The 16,281-nt window shown below is 39.6% G+C and overlaps 1 protein-coding gene across 50 annotated transcripts in view; it reads right to left on the bottom strand.

The window, feature by feature from the left end:
- Positions 1-7,319, bottom strand: part of camk2g2 (calcium/calmodulin-dependent protein kinase (CaM kinase) II gamma 2) — a 73,323-nt gene extending 66,004 nt beyond the window's left edge. For 27 of the 50 annotated variants that reach the window (XM_067514698.1, XM_067514913.1, XM_067514930.1 and 24 more), the window contains exons 1-2: positions 7,124-7,318; positions 5,979-6,073 (exon numbers count right to left, since the gene is read on the bottom strand). In XM_067514698.1, coding sequence (XP_067370799.1) covers positions 5,979-6,073; positions 7,124-7,188 — 160 coding nt within the window. In that variant the 5' untranslated portion in view covers positions 7,189-7,318. Of the gene's footprint in view, positions 1-5,978; positions 6,074-7,123 lie in introns of all 50 variants that reach the window. The other 23 variants (XM_067515041.1, XM_067514949.1, XM_067515022.1 and 20 more) reach the window with 2 other exon arrangements.
- Between the last annotated feature and the right edge of the window lie 8,962 nt (positions 7,320-16,281).

The following is a 16,281-nucleotide window of genomic DNA, read 5'->3' as shown; positions in this document are numbered from 1 at the left end:
AACTTATCTCAACTGATTTGTTTCCCCCCCTTTTTTCCAGTCAGTCATACTAAGGCTGCCACTAGTTGATTATCAATTCACCGTCTGTTGTTTTCTTGATTAATCATTTAGGCCATACATTTTTAAAAAATGCTTATACCAACCAACTCTGTGAAATCTACTACGTACTTATTCCAATATAAAGCTGGCGACTGTGCACACTTTCCCAATAGGGAGAAGCTATACTAACAGTCACCCCAATTATTGTGCATCTGTGATGTTGTATGTGCTCTGTCAAACACTGCAATGCAGCCTTTGACTAATGATTTTTGATTAAATTTGACAAAGAGTTTTTTAAATAGGTACAGTAGCAAGCGTTTTACATGTTTTACCTACTGTAGGAAAACATACTATCCTGTTTTAACACGTGGATAAAAAAAATGTGTTTTGTCTCTGTCCATCCAGCTCTAATTGTTGAGATGAACACCGAGATGGACGAGATGGAACATTGAGATGGACATTGCATGTCCATTAATATCATCAACGCTACAACTTAAGCTACCACTAGCATAAGACTCAAAACCAATTCACTCTGCTACATCTAACCTTCCCTCTCCGTGCTCTGTTGCGATGTGCTCTGCTAATATCTACAGAGCTTCAAGTATTGCTGTAATAGTTATCAAAGTACAATAATAAAGAGTGCTGAAAACTTACTAATCAAACAGTAATCGTTGAAAATCTCTGACGGAGGAGCGAGCCATGCTTACTAACATTTAGAAGTGAATCGCTGTGGTGCTGCCTGAGCTGTTCAATGTGTCTGGGTCACTCAATGCTTTCCATATACGTTTTGTAACATACCTCTACTAAAACAAACATTTGAAAAAACTAGCTGCTTTATCTTTTAACTGCTGCTGCACTACTCTTTATGGTTTTAAACAGTTAATGTGTTGCACATGCTGGCCACATCCCCAATCAGGTGTTTCCATTACTTGTCAAAGCTGAAATACCTGTTTTGTCATCGCAGCATTTAAGCCCTATATTACTCAGTGTAGAAACATTTCCAAGCCTAGCAATATGTGTGATGTTTCACATGAGACGTCAAGGACCATGAGACACGTCTCACAGTAAAATAACTCATACATTCTCGTATCGATTATCATTAGTAGGAACATATTTTATTCAGCCTGCAAAAACAAATTCATGACAGGAAGTAAGTACTCTCACCTCTTTGCTGAATATTTGTTTATTCAGGTATGCAGTTGGAATGAATGCAAATTAAAGAGAGTCCAATTATTAGGGTGGATGTATAAGGGTTTTTAAACCAGTTTTCAGTCTTTGTTTCAGGATTGACAAGATCTGAAAAGAAAGTCTGATACAGTTCTTTTACAGTTTGCTGGTTCACTAAACATTTTTATTTTCTCTTAAAGTTAAAGTGTTAATTTAGATTATATGTGTAGTACAGCAATGTTTCTCTACTTGTGTCATACTACACTGCTGCAGCATTTACAACAAACCTGTGGCATCTACAATGTATTACAAGTGATGCAAAAATGTTCCTAGATCTGATCTAACTTTCATATAAAAATGACTTATTCACTTACTTCAATAAAAGGCGAACATGTTAAAGAGCAATCATATTAACACAATAGGCGCATGCCAAAAGAGATTGACTGCATCATTATCAACGATCGCAGCAAAAGCAGAAGGTCGGTGATGACAGAGAGTGCCAGAGGCAGAAACCTGCAGACGTAAGCTGACTGGGCAAAGGCTGAATTCCTTATATACATATATGCACAGTTTTATGCTACAAGATGAGCCATCTTCCAGAAAAGACAAATAAATATACAACTCCTATATTTCTTTTGATTGTATTATTTGACACTTCCTCTGATGCTTTAATGCATCTTATTGCACAAAATATATTCAAGCCTACAGTACACATTTAATGGCTGCACACATAAGCAACAGAAGGGATATTATGCTATCCGACTGCACAATAGCATGTGGGATCTCACTACCACCTAAAAGCAACACAGGCTGATGACTTCTGCTTCCCATGATTTTTATCAGGTCATCACTGCTACCACATGCTAACAATTGTCATTATCTACTTCTGTAAACTGATGCTAGAGTCACCCACCTCTTATCTTGTGAAATACATATTTACAGCTTACAGTATCAGTAAAGGACTGAAGGAAAGTTTACACATTTAGATAGCTGGTGGTCACTGTGAGGGAACTTGTAGAATTGTGTAGCTTGTTCATAAAACTTAAGTGTAATTGTGTCTACTGGTAATGTTTAGAGCTGCCAGTGGGAGGATTTTGCTACTTTTTGATGGCCTAACTCTTAAACATGAAAAATTGAAAATATGTTTCTCAGCCAAAGAAATGCAAATTTGAATAAGTAAATACATTGCAGTCTTTAACGATGTGTGTCTGTGTGAATGTCAGTAGAAGCAACAGACCACGTGTGAATTTGCAAGTAGCTGCACTTGAGCGACTTATGCGCATGCATGTGATACTAACCTACCCAGCCATAATCACTGACCTCACCGCCAGCCAACATGCATTCCTGAGCCAGAAAACACACACACAAACACACACACACACACACACACACACACACACCTTGTACAAGTGTACAAGCAATACTCTAAACTTCCCCAGACATCAAACCACCAAAGCCAATACTAAGTTTGGTGTTTGCAAACCCTATCAGGGAGAGAGATCAGCCTAAACATACAGCATGTGTGGATTTGTTAACAAACAGGTGTAAAGACTTCCTAAAAACACTGAAACCTCCAGCTGCTGCTAAAATGTAGTAGCAGGAGTGTCTGTGTAGATCAGAGGAATTAATATACTTTTTATATTAAGCATAAAGCAACTATAAATTGAGGTCAAACTCATCTCAGCATAATCATTCACCACAACTTGCATTCACTTAAGAGTGATTGATAAAGACCCATTTCACAAAAAATATTTGTGAGCACTGCTCACACACAGATCAGAAATGGTGGCAGGCAGCATCCTTTGCAAATCACAAATACATTTGCAACCCTCACAAATCTTTCACATGCTCACGCACGAGTCACAAGTGGAGTGTTTGTTGTGGGTGTTTGTAGTAAAATGTGTCAAAGTCAACATGAGAGGAAATCGTCTCAAGGCCAAAAAATGGCTCAGTCACTCACCACTGAACTGCTGGTCAGACACTGGACTCAAGTCAAACTGAGGTTGACAGTTTAATGATTTTATCATGCTGTATGCTTTGCTCTGTGACTCATTGAACTACACTAAGAAAACTGTATGAATGCAAAGTTATATGTAGTATTGAGGGGCTGCTTTCTTCATCTGACAAGATCTTTCTTCCATTTTCTCAATAGTTTTTAGCAATGTTACCACAGTTACAAGTCTCAAGTCACAAGTGATAATTATGAGTAGTTTGGTATCATGACCTAAAGAAACTATGACCTAAACTATATTATCATTGTAATAAACCAGAAAACTTTAACACAACAGTGCCTGTCTCTGTGTCAGATTTCTCCCCTTGCTTTCAGTTCTGTAAGCATAGTGTGTGTTTTTAGAAAGGGAGGGCTGTGGCAGGGAGAACATGCTTCTTGTGTTTGTAAAAAAAAAAAAAACACATTGGCACTGCCAGAGCATTTCAGCTCTGATTAGGGGCAATGCGCACTAGAGGAGACTAATGTGTGTTTATTTCACAATGTGAAACTATAGAGTTAGGCCTTGTATACGTACACTTTAGTGTGTGCAACTGTGAGAAAAGAGCAGTTTTCTATGTGCGAATTGTGGCCGTTCAAAAACACACACACGCAAAGTGATCTCTCTGCCAACCAGCCTATGGGATGAAGAGTTTCACCCCTGCTGTTGCCGGGTTACTAGCTCCGGACCACAGCCAAGACAGCCCGCCGCTCGCTCACACTCACACTCACACACACACACACACACACACACTAGATCAAGTCGCCTCGTCAGAATGGTTTTCAAGATCCTTTCTTTAATCAATCTATTGTTTACACAAAAAAACAGAGGGAGAGGATGAGTAATGGGAGCAAGCAGCATATAAAGGAAGGAAATTTACATGGGTGGCATGTTTGGGAGGGACAGAGAAAGACAGAAAGAGGCACAGAGACCAGGGGAGAGACAGAGCAATGAATAAGAGACCTGCGTTCTCTGGGAAGAAAGCAGCCCAATCAGTCCAGAACTGGTCCTGATCTGCAGCTCACATCATCACTCAACCTTTGGTGGCCTGGACTAATGCTTCCTTGGGAAAAAACATGCAGCACACGCTTGTGCACAGAAATGGGATAAATGTGCAAACACAAACACATGTGATGACTAAAACAATCAACAGACATAAATGCTTGGATTCAGCTACATGGCAGAAGAAGTGTTAAGACACGCCGTGTAACAGCTAGACTAATGACAACGACAACAAATCTGCCACAAACGCTGAACCACAGGTGGTGGTATTTTGACATGCTGAAGTGGTGCATGTGAACAGATAGAGTGCTGATGGTGCAGGACTCATGAGCGGCTTCCTTATCAAACGGTTTATTCGGATTAGAAAACCCAGTTCTTTTTTTTGTGTGATAAAAACAAAAGTAAGAGAACTTGAAATGTTTGCAACAGAACCGAACAGGTTCAGGAGTCAGCCTGGTTCTTACGCTCGAACTGAGAAAAGCAAAACCGTCTTGTAATGTGAGCTTCTCATTACCACATACTACAGCAAATTAAAATGAACATGTGCAGAAAAAGCAGACAGGACAAGAACAATAAACAGGAGTATGGCTGTAAGCATGCACTGCTTCCATCATCGCCCTCTATTAATGTTGTTGCATTTTAGGAAAGGCTATGTGGGTGGCATCTGCGTTAATTTGATCTCATAACATGTTAGTTTGAACGAATTCGCACTTGATTATTTTTTAAATGGGATTGATCTAGTTCCTAATGAACCTCTGTCACACAGGAAAATCCACCCCCAGATGATGTCACTTATACTGTCAATACATTTGAATCACAGAAAAAAAGCAAAGTGTCTTTCAGAAAGACAACTGCTGCCTTGGATAAATGTTAATTTGGACTGATTTAAATGTGATTTCATTTTGTGTATTTGTAGAATCATCAGATTCTCTCCTATCTATCTGACTGCAATATATTCTAATAATTAAAGCAATAATAGTGTTATTTTCTCTATGTTAATATTACACGTTTGACACATTTTCATATGAATAAAAACTTAATATTTGTGTTGGTTTGCACAAAATGAGCGAGGAGACATTTGGTTACTGGCATCTGGTTCACTGTTAATACTTCCAGCTATCAAAGATGTTTCACTTGGAAACATTGAGGCTTAGTTTTAAAGGCTGAATCGTATACAGCAAAACATGTCAGGCATCTGAGGGGTTTTTCAAAACCTGTCTAATCACCTGACTGCTCCTGTGTCTTGCTGTGTTTGACCTCTTTTAAGCGATGTTGCTGTGTTCACACATTTAAACTAACTGTGGGAATACAGTGTAATCATAGCTAGTACGAACCGTGGCCAAATCTACTGAAATAAGACCCAGGTCATTGCCTTAACTCAATTTATCCTTTATCTCATCTTAGGAACTGATGTAAGACTTTAGGGTATTTTCAGCTAAAAGGTCGAGCTGGTGCACATCCAATACTTTGCGAGAGACTAACCGTAACCATAACAAACCAAAAATGGTTGCAGACAACTGCCAAAGCCCACTGAACCTCAGTAAAAAACTTAAAACCGCGGCAGCACAGCTCTGCCAAGTGGCCTCCAGTTTTTTAGGAATCTGCGCTGACAACGATGGCACAGAGCGCCTGGCTCACTGCTCTTAGGGAAGTAAACTACCAGGCTTGCAGCTGAGCAGTTACAACAGCGTGGACAGCAGCCTACTGTTGACAGCTTTCAGTTTGCATAAATTCGTGTTGCTCCTTCACTGTAATGCTGAGCCACACATCTGCTGCACTTACCTCTGGCTGAGAGCTTTTTTGTGTTAATAATTTTAGCAGCATACTCCTGGCCTGTGGACTTCTTGATGCATCGGCGCACGACCGAGAAGGCACCCCTGGAGCATAAGAAATCAATAAATCAGATGATGGATCAGTTAAACGACTTTAAACACAGGCTGACAAAAGTCTCCATTACATTTGTGTGTGTGTGTGTGTCACAGACAAAAATGATGGAGCATGCATGAACCACTTAAACCTAAGGAGAGGCAAAAGCAAGTCACATGCATAATTAAAACAGCCTGATATTCTGTGTATGAGATGTGAGAACGGGTCCTGGCTACGGGACAGAGCTAGTTTCATTGTGAAGGACTCAGTCATTAGCTGACAGGAAGAAACGTGAGCAGGGGCGCAGGAGAAGCCACAGAGAGGTGGAATTAACATTAACTGTGTCTTGTCAGGCTGGCTGCGATTTTACACAGACGCCTCCTTTAAAGTTCTCTGTGTTGGTAGGTGGAGCCGCTCTGGATAGATGTTACAAACTGGCCTTGTAGCCTAAATACGCACCTTAAGCTGTGCGTCCCTTCATGCTGGATACAGCGGAGCACGCGCAGCCAAATTGTGCAACTGTGTGTGTTTCTCTGTGTATCAATGTGCTCACTGGCTTGACAGATACAGTGGCACTGCAGTGGGCTTAGTAATGCACAAAAACACACCGCTGCATGACTGAACGGCAGCCCCGAGATGCCACAAGGCAAACGGGTAACGCAAACGAGTTTTTCGACGCCTGCTACCTGCGGAAAAATTGACAAACAAGTTGCTCCCAAAAGCGGATGCTTCCCATCTTTCGTGCTACGAAGGGAGCTACAGTGTTGCGATACACCTTTAAATCCCCATTCAGGATTAAACGCGAGCCAGTGTGGAGACAACATGAACCTGTCTTCAGGGTCTTCTCCGACCCTTCCCTGTTTTTTGTTTTTGTTGTTTGTTTGTTTGTTTGTTTTGACAGCCCTCTCCACCCTTGTCAACACTGAAGTAAACGCGCAAAATGCAATGGCAGCAACAGCAGAAGAGAAAAACGTGCGCGCACATACACACACACACACACACACACACACATACACAAACACACAATAAATGCAACAGCAGCGGTGGTGTCGGTCGCTTACTTTCCGAGCTCCTCGTACAGCTGGTATTCGTCTGTGAATCTGGTCGAGGTTACAACCGTAGCCATGTTGACTGAAGTGAACGGGAAAAGGGGGGAATCGCCTCGCGCTTCAGCGGCCGCCTTCGCGTGGGTTTCGGGAGGAGAACTCGTGAAGGCAGCGAGAGGGAAGAGAGAGGCTCGAGCTCAGAAAGGGGGAGGGTGAGGGGAGGAGAGAGGGGGGAGGAGGGGGGGCTAGCTGTAGTAACAGAGATCCTTTGTTGAGAAGATGTGCCACTATGTTTGGGTGGGAAGAACAAAACACAGACGAGTGGAGGTAGATGCACTACAGTAAAAGTTTAACATTAAAAACTTTAGTTGAAAGTGTGTGTGCTGCTATTCGTGTATCAGATATATACTCTGCATTGTTTGTGTTGTAGACATTTTTGCAAACCTGAACACAGGCCACACTGTTACTAATTACATTACTTGTGTGTGTGTGTGTGTGTGTGTGTGTGTGTGTGTGTGTGTGTGTGTGTGTGTGTGTGTGTGTGTGTGTGCGTTTCCAAGGGTAAAGAAATTCTGCCTTTAAACATTGTGTTTTGTAATTTATTTTTATTTTTATTTTATTTAATTTGTTTTCATCAGAATATGGGCAGAGTAAGACCTCAGTCGACCTTTTCTTCTCTGGCAGTAGTGCTGGAGGTGGGATGCAAGCCGCGCGAGATCTTTTCTAGTGTCCCAGGAGCTACGGATCCCGCTTGAGTTTCACCGTGTCTCTTCCTTCCATCTTCAGTTCACACACACAAAGGTAAAGCTGACATCAGAACTGCTGGTCAGAGCAGCATCTTCAGCTCGTGGACCGAGATGTGATGCCGCAATATTTTAATATTGACACAAAGCAGCGTGCCATCATGTGTTTGTTTGCACAAAATCCCTCAAGATCCCCTGCTACACTAATTAGATTTTTATTATACACCTGCTATAATTTTCTCCCTACTATAAAGCATTTACTAAATAATTTACAGCTACAAAAATCTTTTTAAAAATAGAAGAAATTATATGTATTTGTTTCCATGCATAGCTGAAAATTATTTAGATGCATATCTCCTTTATGAAGACCGGCGTTTTAGAAAGTAAAACAAAAGCGGTTTGATTTGAGAAAGAAGCTCAAAATTAAAGTCGATACAAAGTGTTACATTGAAAGATTGGATTCAATTCTGCGAAAGCAAGGGACGAGATGAGAGAGATAAAGGCACATTAGCATTCACCATTAGCTGTTAGAGGCAGTGGAACGCAAACATCTTCCTAGACATGTTAAAAGGTTTGAAAAATGTATCCTGTCATGTAAATGGTGATGGAAGCCTTTTGACTTAACCTGCTAACAGACAAACAACAAAGAGACAGAAACTTCCCTGGTTGATGTAAAACATACTTGACATACTTGCTGTTCATACCACAATTACCATCATCATCATCATCATCATCATCATTATTATCCTTGTTGTCATCTCAACATTCACAGTGTTTTCATTAGTTTTCACCTCTCCACATTCATAACATTCAATCATTACTCTTTGTGTTACTCTAAATTGTGGTATCAGAACTTTCAAGGTATTTATTGAAAGTCGTCCTACCGCATGTGTATGTGTGTTTGTGTATGTGTTTATGTTGCTCGCTGGAAAAAAAAAAACGACACATCTGTAGTGATCTGTTAAGTGCTTCCAGGGCATCGATCCAGCTCATATGTAGTTTCAGAGATTTTAAGTAGGACCATCATTGTGTAGGAGACAGGCAATTATATACATGTGTTACTTAATGGTCGGTTGCACTGTAAAGAATTGTTAGGCTTTCATGGGTATGTCATGAAGGTCAGTTATGAATATTTGTCTTCAGGCTCTTTGCTTCAGTACATTCAGTTTGAAATACAATAACGGATAATACACGAAAGCCTCGGATTCAATTGGATTAGAGTTTTTTTCAATATTGAAAGAACTTTGTGGGAGATTCAGTCTTTTTACCTTTTTAACAATTTTAAAATTTGTGAGAGTTTCAAAGCTTCCCCCCTTATTATTTTATATTTAAAAAATCCCAAGCATCACATGTAGACTATGTTAGTGTACTGGCTAATTACTCCTTTTTAGGTAACCAACCAACAAAAACACAATTTAGTTTTTTCAGTTTCTTTGTTGATATACAGTAGTACCTGTTTCATTCTGATAATATTGTATTTGCATCTTCACTACAAAGAACACAGTGCCTTTTACTGTCCTGACCTTGAGTGATGTTCACTGCTGGTGTCTTTTTAAGAAAATATTAACAAGCTCTGAGAAAATCTCCAGTATTCAGCCCTGAGTAGTGTCTGCAGGCATTCCTTTCTGGTTGCACAGCCCCAACAATCCTCAGAAAAAGACTCAAGCTGCCATATGTGCAAAACAGACCACAGACCCACTGGACTGTCTCCGAACTTGCAAACCATGATGCTGCCGGTGGAAAAGATCCATGCTTTGAGCACACTGCAATACCGGAAGGCAATTCAAAGTGTAGCAACATTGTTAATAACTCATATCTTCTGTTCAGCAGTAAGAGGTTAGTAGTTTTTAGTAAGTGTTTAGTAAGACCTGTCCCCCATACCGTGCTATATAGTATGTCTTTGTAATGTCTTTTAATTAGATTCATTTGGTAAATTAATTACACACCAATGGCTGCCATGCAAGGTGCTCACGTAACCGACACGTAGCCAAGAGCTGGGATTGAATCACTGACCCTGTGTCCCATGGACTGCTTTACCTAAATGAACAACAGCAGCCCCCAATCATTTGGAAAATACCAAACCATTTACATAGTTACACCTCACTTGCCAATTACCTGATGACTTGCCAATTTTTTGCACAGCTCTTAACAGTTCAGTCATTATCCCTCTACTATAAATAGAAAGCTACACGCCCTCCATTGTTTGCCAAATCATTCATGTCTCTATGCGGCCATTGTGCTCCTGCCCATTAAAGTACCTGACCTTGCTGCTCTTTCTATCTAAGCCCTGTCTCCTTTCACCAGCATCGCTTACAGATGACGTGGACAGCAGTACAAAAAGTTCAATAAACATTATCTTCATAAAACAAATAATGCCTAGAAATAAATGTTTTAATCCTAGAATGATGGTTCTAGCTGTGTGCCAAAAACTATTTATTTTCCATGTGTAGATGCAAACAAGTTCATCTCTTGTTTTTCTGTCCGCTTTGCCCTGAACTAAATGAATATAGAGAACAGTGTTCAGAAAGCATTTCCTGGCGATTAATGAGTGTTTGCAGTGAAGCACAGCAGAGGTGCGACCACTCTCTGCCTTAACTACAGGGAACCACTCTGATATGAAAGCCTAATTAGTGCGGGTGCAGAGGTATCGTTGTATTAATTGCTGAATTGCTGTGTTTCTCTGTGATGTGCCTTTCAGAAGAGTCATGGACAGGCGGTGTAGTGGCAGGCTGAGGATGGGTGGTAACAGTGCAGGAGCTTGTGAAGAATTAAAATGAACCACTATTTATATGGTATTATAACAATTTTTAGACTGATTTACAATAGTCTTTTGGCTCATTATTTTTAACCTCGATTACTTAAGACAAATTAAAAAAAAAGTGGATTAATTATTGCTTCACCAGACTTTAATTACTCTCACTTTGTAGAAGGGTTTAAAACAGCACTTCGACCTTCATCTTGTGTAACAAAAGGCTTTAAAATACATTTTATAACAATATGCAGTTTTTACCTGCAATAGCAAATCAAGAATGATTTGATTATCTGGAAGGTCCAGTTACTGGTAAACCAGTTTATTGGCTAACAGCTACACCATGAAGACAAAAGAACACTCCAAGCAACAACAGAATTGTTGACAATTGGAACTCAGAGCAGCGCTGGCACTTCGCAAGTGGAAGGTTCCTGGTTTGGCCGGCTGCAGCCTTTCTATGTGGAGTTTACATCTTCTCCCCATGCTTGCTTTGGTGTGTCACAGGAACTCCTACAGTCCTCCCACAGACCAAAGACATGCATGATAGGATCACTGGTGACTCTAAATTGCCTGTAGGTGTAAATGTGAGTGTTTATGGTTGTCTGTCTGTGTGTGTCTTTCTGTGTTGGCCCTATCCAGTGTGTACCCTGCCTCACATCCAAAGACAGCTGGGAGACATTCCAGCCCCGTGCGACCATGAACAGGATAAGAGGTTACATATATTGGATGAATTTAACTAGAAGTGTTCATGTTGTCCATAACTAAGAAGCAGTGGTCATTTAACAATTGTAAAGTATGAAACAACAAAAATGCCATGGAAAGCTGCTGAAAACATGCAATCAGAAAGGGGATTCAGGTTGCAAGAACTATTTACACATTGGCAGTAAAAGCAAGCCAGACTGAAACATAGCAATCCCTATGAGAGAGATCCTTGGAAAAACAAAAAACAGACTTATAGTACAGACTCTGAAAATGTAAAGGGTCATTGTCACATGTTGATTAAGACTAGAAGACCGAAGCTTGGACATGGTACACAAATGTCCACCACTCACTCTGTCAGACAGACACCTAAAGGGTCCTTAATTATCTCATTATCTAATTACTAGATAATTATCTAATTATGAGACATAAACACTTGTTGATGTCCATATGAACGCTTTAGAAATAAGCATGTTGGTGGGACTTCAGCCAAATACTTGAGCATTTGAAAACTTTGCAGAGTCAGAAAAGAAAAAGTAAAGTGAGAAATTTTTAACTAAGATAGTCATTTTACATATTTTCCTTCTGTCAAAGTAAATGTTTGGCTAATTTTGGTAAGGTGTCTCTCATTAGTAAGAAACCACTGCATTCTTTCTTACCACTGTAAGAAACAGTCTTCCTGTTTGGACAGTTCCTGGTACGCCACATGACTGAATTATTTACATTAAAAAAATAAATCCTGAAACAGTGACAGAGGATAAAGTCTATAGCCACATAAACAATGACATTTTATCACTTGTGGTAAGTAATTAGGTACTTTTCTTTTACTGTCCTTTTGAAGTAAACAGTACAGACTTTTCTTGAACGTATCAGAGTTCAGTAAAGTTTAATTTCTATGACCTGGTATCACAAATGTACCTCAAAGTCATCATTATAATACTGTAAATGTTACACGTTATATCTTCAGATACACAGTAATAAATTATAATAAAGAGTTTTACAAAAGTATTTCTTGCCTAACCCTGGGGACTATAATTTAACTCAGTGACAGAGCTTTTTTGCTGCAGGGAGAACCCATACACAGGAATGCAGGCGAGCAGATGCAATGAGGTGGCTTGATTACAAAATAAGTTGATTACAAAGGCTTACACGCAGGTAGGTGGGGTTAAAGATACAAACAGGTTACAAGCAACAGGTACAGGCAGGTTGACAAGAATGGGAGTGGGAGGCAATAAAACGCCTGAGAACATGCAAAAACACGCAACAAATGACTGTGGGAAAAGATGGCTTATGAGCTATAGATTAAGTACTGTTTGTCAGGATTCTAATATTATAGCCTCACATCACACTGTTGCAGAACTGTACATATCGTGACACACGATCCTGTTTTTAAATTTGTTCGATGTGCATGAAGTGTGGCTTTTGAAAGCCAAACCTCCTCGTAGTGATGACACACTGGTGTTGTGGAGCCTTGGAGGCCAAAGTGGAGTGACTCATTTGACAAGAATGTTTTCGACTTGGCCCCTGGCTGCTCTATGTATGTTTGAAGAGCCTCTCCTCCCTTACTGACCATAACATCTCATAACACTTTTTAAGGTTTGTAGGTGTGCGTTTTTCACACAAAACCCAGGGGTAAACCGCTTCTATCTGCTGCTGCTGCACTGCACTGAAACCGCTTGTAGGATGCCATTCAGTCATTTTTTTTTTAAGTTTTACCCTAAACAGTTTCCTTGGGAACAGTCTGTCATCTATAATACATTAGAGTGGATACATTATCTTTGACAATTACTAAATTGTCACATTGCCGCAAGTAAGTATTTAATTGTACATCAGGGCTATTCCAGTGCTCACTGGTCTGGGGTTTATGTTGCAGGAAACTAGAAAACGTGTCCCAATTGAGTTGTTGATACCACTCCGCCTTACTGAATCAAAAATGGGCTGCATTAAAAAGTTCTATTTAAAACAGCATCAAAAGGCTGTTGTGTTTAGCTTCACGACTTTACCAGAGAATCTTTTGAAGTTAGCCCTACCTTCAACTAATTATTCAACAGTGAATATGACAGCTACCTCCCACACACTGGATAGCATTGTGTGTTTGTGTGCGTGTGAGACACCTCCTCCGTGATTTATATCATCTGACGGTGCCTTATTTCTGCGGGCCATCACAGTACACTCAGAATCAGATGTGTGGGCATCTAATGATTGTCTTCACCAGTTTCCCACATGTATTTGACTCTGAAAGTCTCTGAGCAACAGTTCTAAAGTTAACCCAAAGCAGTCTCATGGTGGTGGTGGGGGGTGGGGGTTCTCTGCATGGACAAAGATACCGGAGGAAACCAAAGCTCTTTCAGCTTCATGGACTCTATGGAAATGAATATTCATTTAGAATAGAAAGCCTACAGCTGTCCAGTGCCTATTATGATGGAATTCCTCCAGGAGTGTACAGCCATGGCAGCGGCTCTTTGAGGCTTTTCTTAAACTTTAATTAAAAAAACCCACTGTGATTTTTCCTACAAGGTGTTATCCTGATGAACTGCAGCGGAGAAATAGCAACTATGGAAAAGAACTGAAGCTGAAGAGCATGTGATTAGTTTGACAGGTATTTTGTCATTACATTTACATTAAAACTTTATACTTTCTTTCAAAATTTGCAAATAAATTCTGTCAGAAAAACTGTAAAAGGCTGTCAAAAACAGACTTTAGCTAAGAAATGTAGATCCTATAAGCCATCTTACACTGAGCAAAAATATTGCATGGACTACGATCTCAGAAATAATACAATAAATAAAAGTTTTGACCTTTTGTTGTATTACAACAGTGCATCATGGTCGATTTAACTTTTTTTTTTTGACATAACTTTAAAAAAGGGGGACTCATGTTAAAGTAAAAACAGATCTCTGCAAAGTAATCTGTATAAAAGTGAAATTAAGTGATTGCATTAAGATTCACTCCCATAACATAACTCATCTAAATCATCGCTGATGCAGCCAACAGTTTTCCATAGTCCCACAATAAGTTAAATGCAGATCACTGGTCAGTTAAGGATTTTAGTATAAATACACCTGTACCTGGAAGGTTTAGTTACCTCATAACAGAATGCTTCCACCTCCATACTCTACAATACTCAATTGTATTGATGTTATACTAGACCAAAGTTTAGTTACTGGTGAATCAGAATCTTAGTTAAAAACTACACTATATAGACAAAAGAACACTCCAATCAACTCCTTTGAAGGCTTTACAGGCTTCAGCACAGGGGTGGGAGAGACTGGACATAGGCTACATGCTGCATGTGCTTCAGGAGCTGAAGTTTTATGAGAGAGTGGCAAAGAGAATAAAATAAAATAAAATAAAATAAAAATTACATCCCAGCTAGAGTTTGTACTAACACTGGGTAAAATCTGAAGTCAAGTGGAAGAAGTTTCTATGGTCTGATGATATAACAACAATACAATCACCACCATAACTTAAGTAGAGCATGGAGGTGGAAGCATCCTGTTATGCTGTTATTAGCTTTTCTTCTGCAGGAACTCAGGGATATGTCAGGGTAGAAGGAAAACCTGCTGGCCTCTGACAGAAAGCCAAAGATAGTAAGAAGGTTCACTGTTTAACTTGACAATGACCCAAATCACAGAGCCTAATCCACCATACAGTGGTTGAAGGAGGTAAAAGATCAATGAACCAGACTTGAATACTATGGAAAATCTTTACAATGACCTAAAGAGAGAAGTCCACTTTTACTGAAGATTTCTCTAAAAAAGAGAAGTATCCAAACAGTCTAAAGGCTGTTAATCAAGCAAAAGGTGGTTCTACAAGTATTAACACGGTATAGGTGATCTTGTATTATGTACTATACTTAAGTCAAGAAGTACTGTATATCAACACATTCTTGTTTTTAAACAATTATTCCTTTTTTGACTTTGGCTTGTACCTCATGTGTACAAGTGTTATCCACATAAATGTATGCAAACAGTGAATACGTAAAATAAACAATAATAATGAAAGATACTGTGAAAACAGGTTAGTTCAGTAATAAGGAAACTGGAAACACAAAAGTAACTAGTTATCATTTTTTTAAACCACAGAACAATTGCAGGGGGCAGGAGCTGAACCCAGATGCCATTTATTGTTAATATTTGTACTTTACCAGCAGCAATGGTAGAATCAAACTTGAAATACCGATTATAACTATAATATTTTAGAAGTTTTCATTGATCTAGGATACAATATAAAATAAGAGAAGGTAAAAAGGAAAACTATGATGAAGTTTAACTTGGGGGGAAGTTTAAATTGAGAGACAAAGTAACGCTTTGGGCAGCACAGTGGCAGAGTGGTTAGCACTCTTGCCTTTCAGCAAGAAGATCCTGGGTTTAATCCCAGGGCCTTTTTGTATGGAGTTTGCATCATCTCCCCGTGTTTGCGTAGGTTTGCTCGGGTTTCCCCTACCGCTAAAAACATGTGTTAGAGACCAGGTAAGGTAGACCCATTGTAGCGGCGTGCGCAGTAGCTCAGGACTAACCCTCCATCTGACAGATTTCGTTATAGACCGTGTATGTATAATGACAAATAAAGCCCTTTACCTTTGTTAAGTTCAGTCCTTTAGTGGAATTTATTAACATAACTTAGAATATCTCCAGTCCTAACCTATATGATTTTCCAGCTAATAAATTGTATCTAGAATAAGGAGAAACTCAACTGGTTTAGCATTAGATTACTTATGTTATGTATGTTGGTATGTGTTATATATCCAGTGATGCTTTCTCACCAAACAAGACATTATAATGTAATCTACACTTCAGATGTGATAGTCCCCCGTAGCCCCTGGAGAACTCTCTCTTCTCTCCTCAACTCTTTTAATTACTGTGCACTGCAGAGCTGTGTACAAAACATGGCTAATGCTTAACGTGATCCTCCAAACAAGCACAAAGAAGCGAGTAGGATGAGGAGTTAAATTAGAAACAAAGACAACAGGGGGTTTTGCA

The sequence above is a fragment of the Channa argus genome, chromosome 1, assembly GCF_033026475.1.
Source record: "Channa argus isolate prfri chromosome 1, Channa argus male v1.0, whole genome shotgun sequence".
In the NCBI taxonomy this organism is placed as follows: Eukaryota; Metazoa; Chordata; class Actinopteri; order Anabantiformes; family Channidae; genus Channa; species Channa argus.
This window is presented reverse-complemented; position numbering and strand designations above follow the sequence as displayed.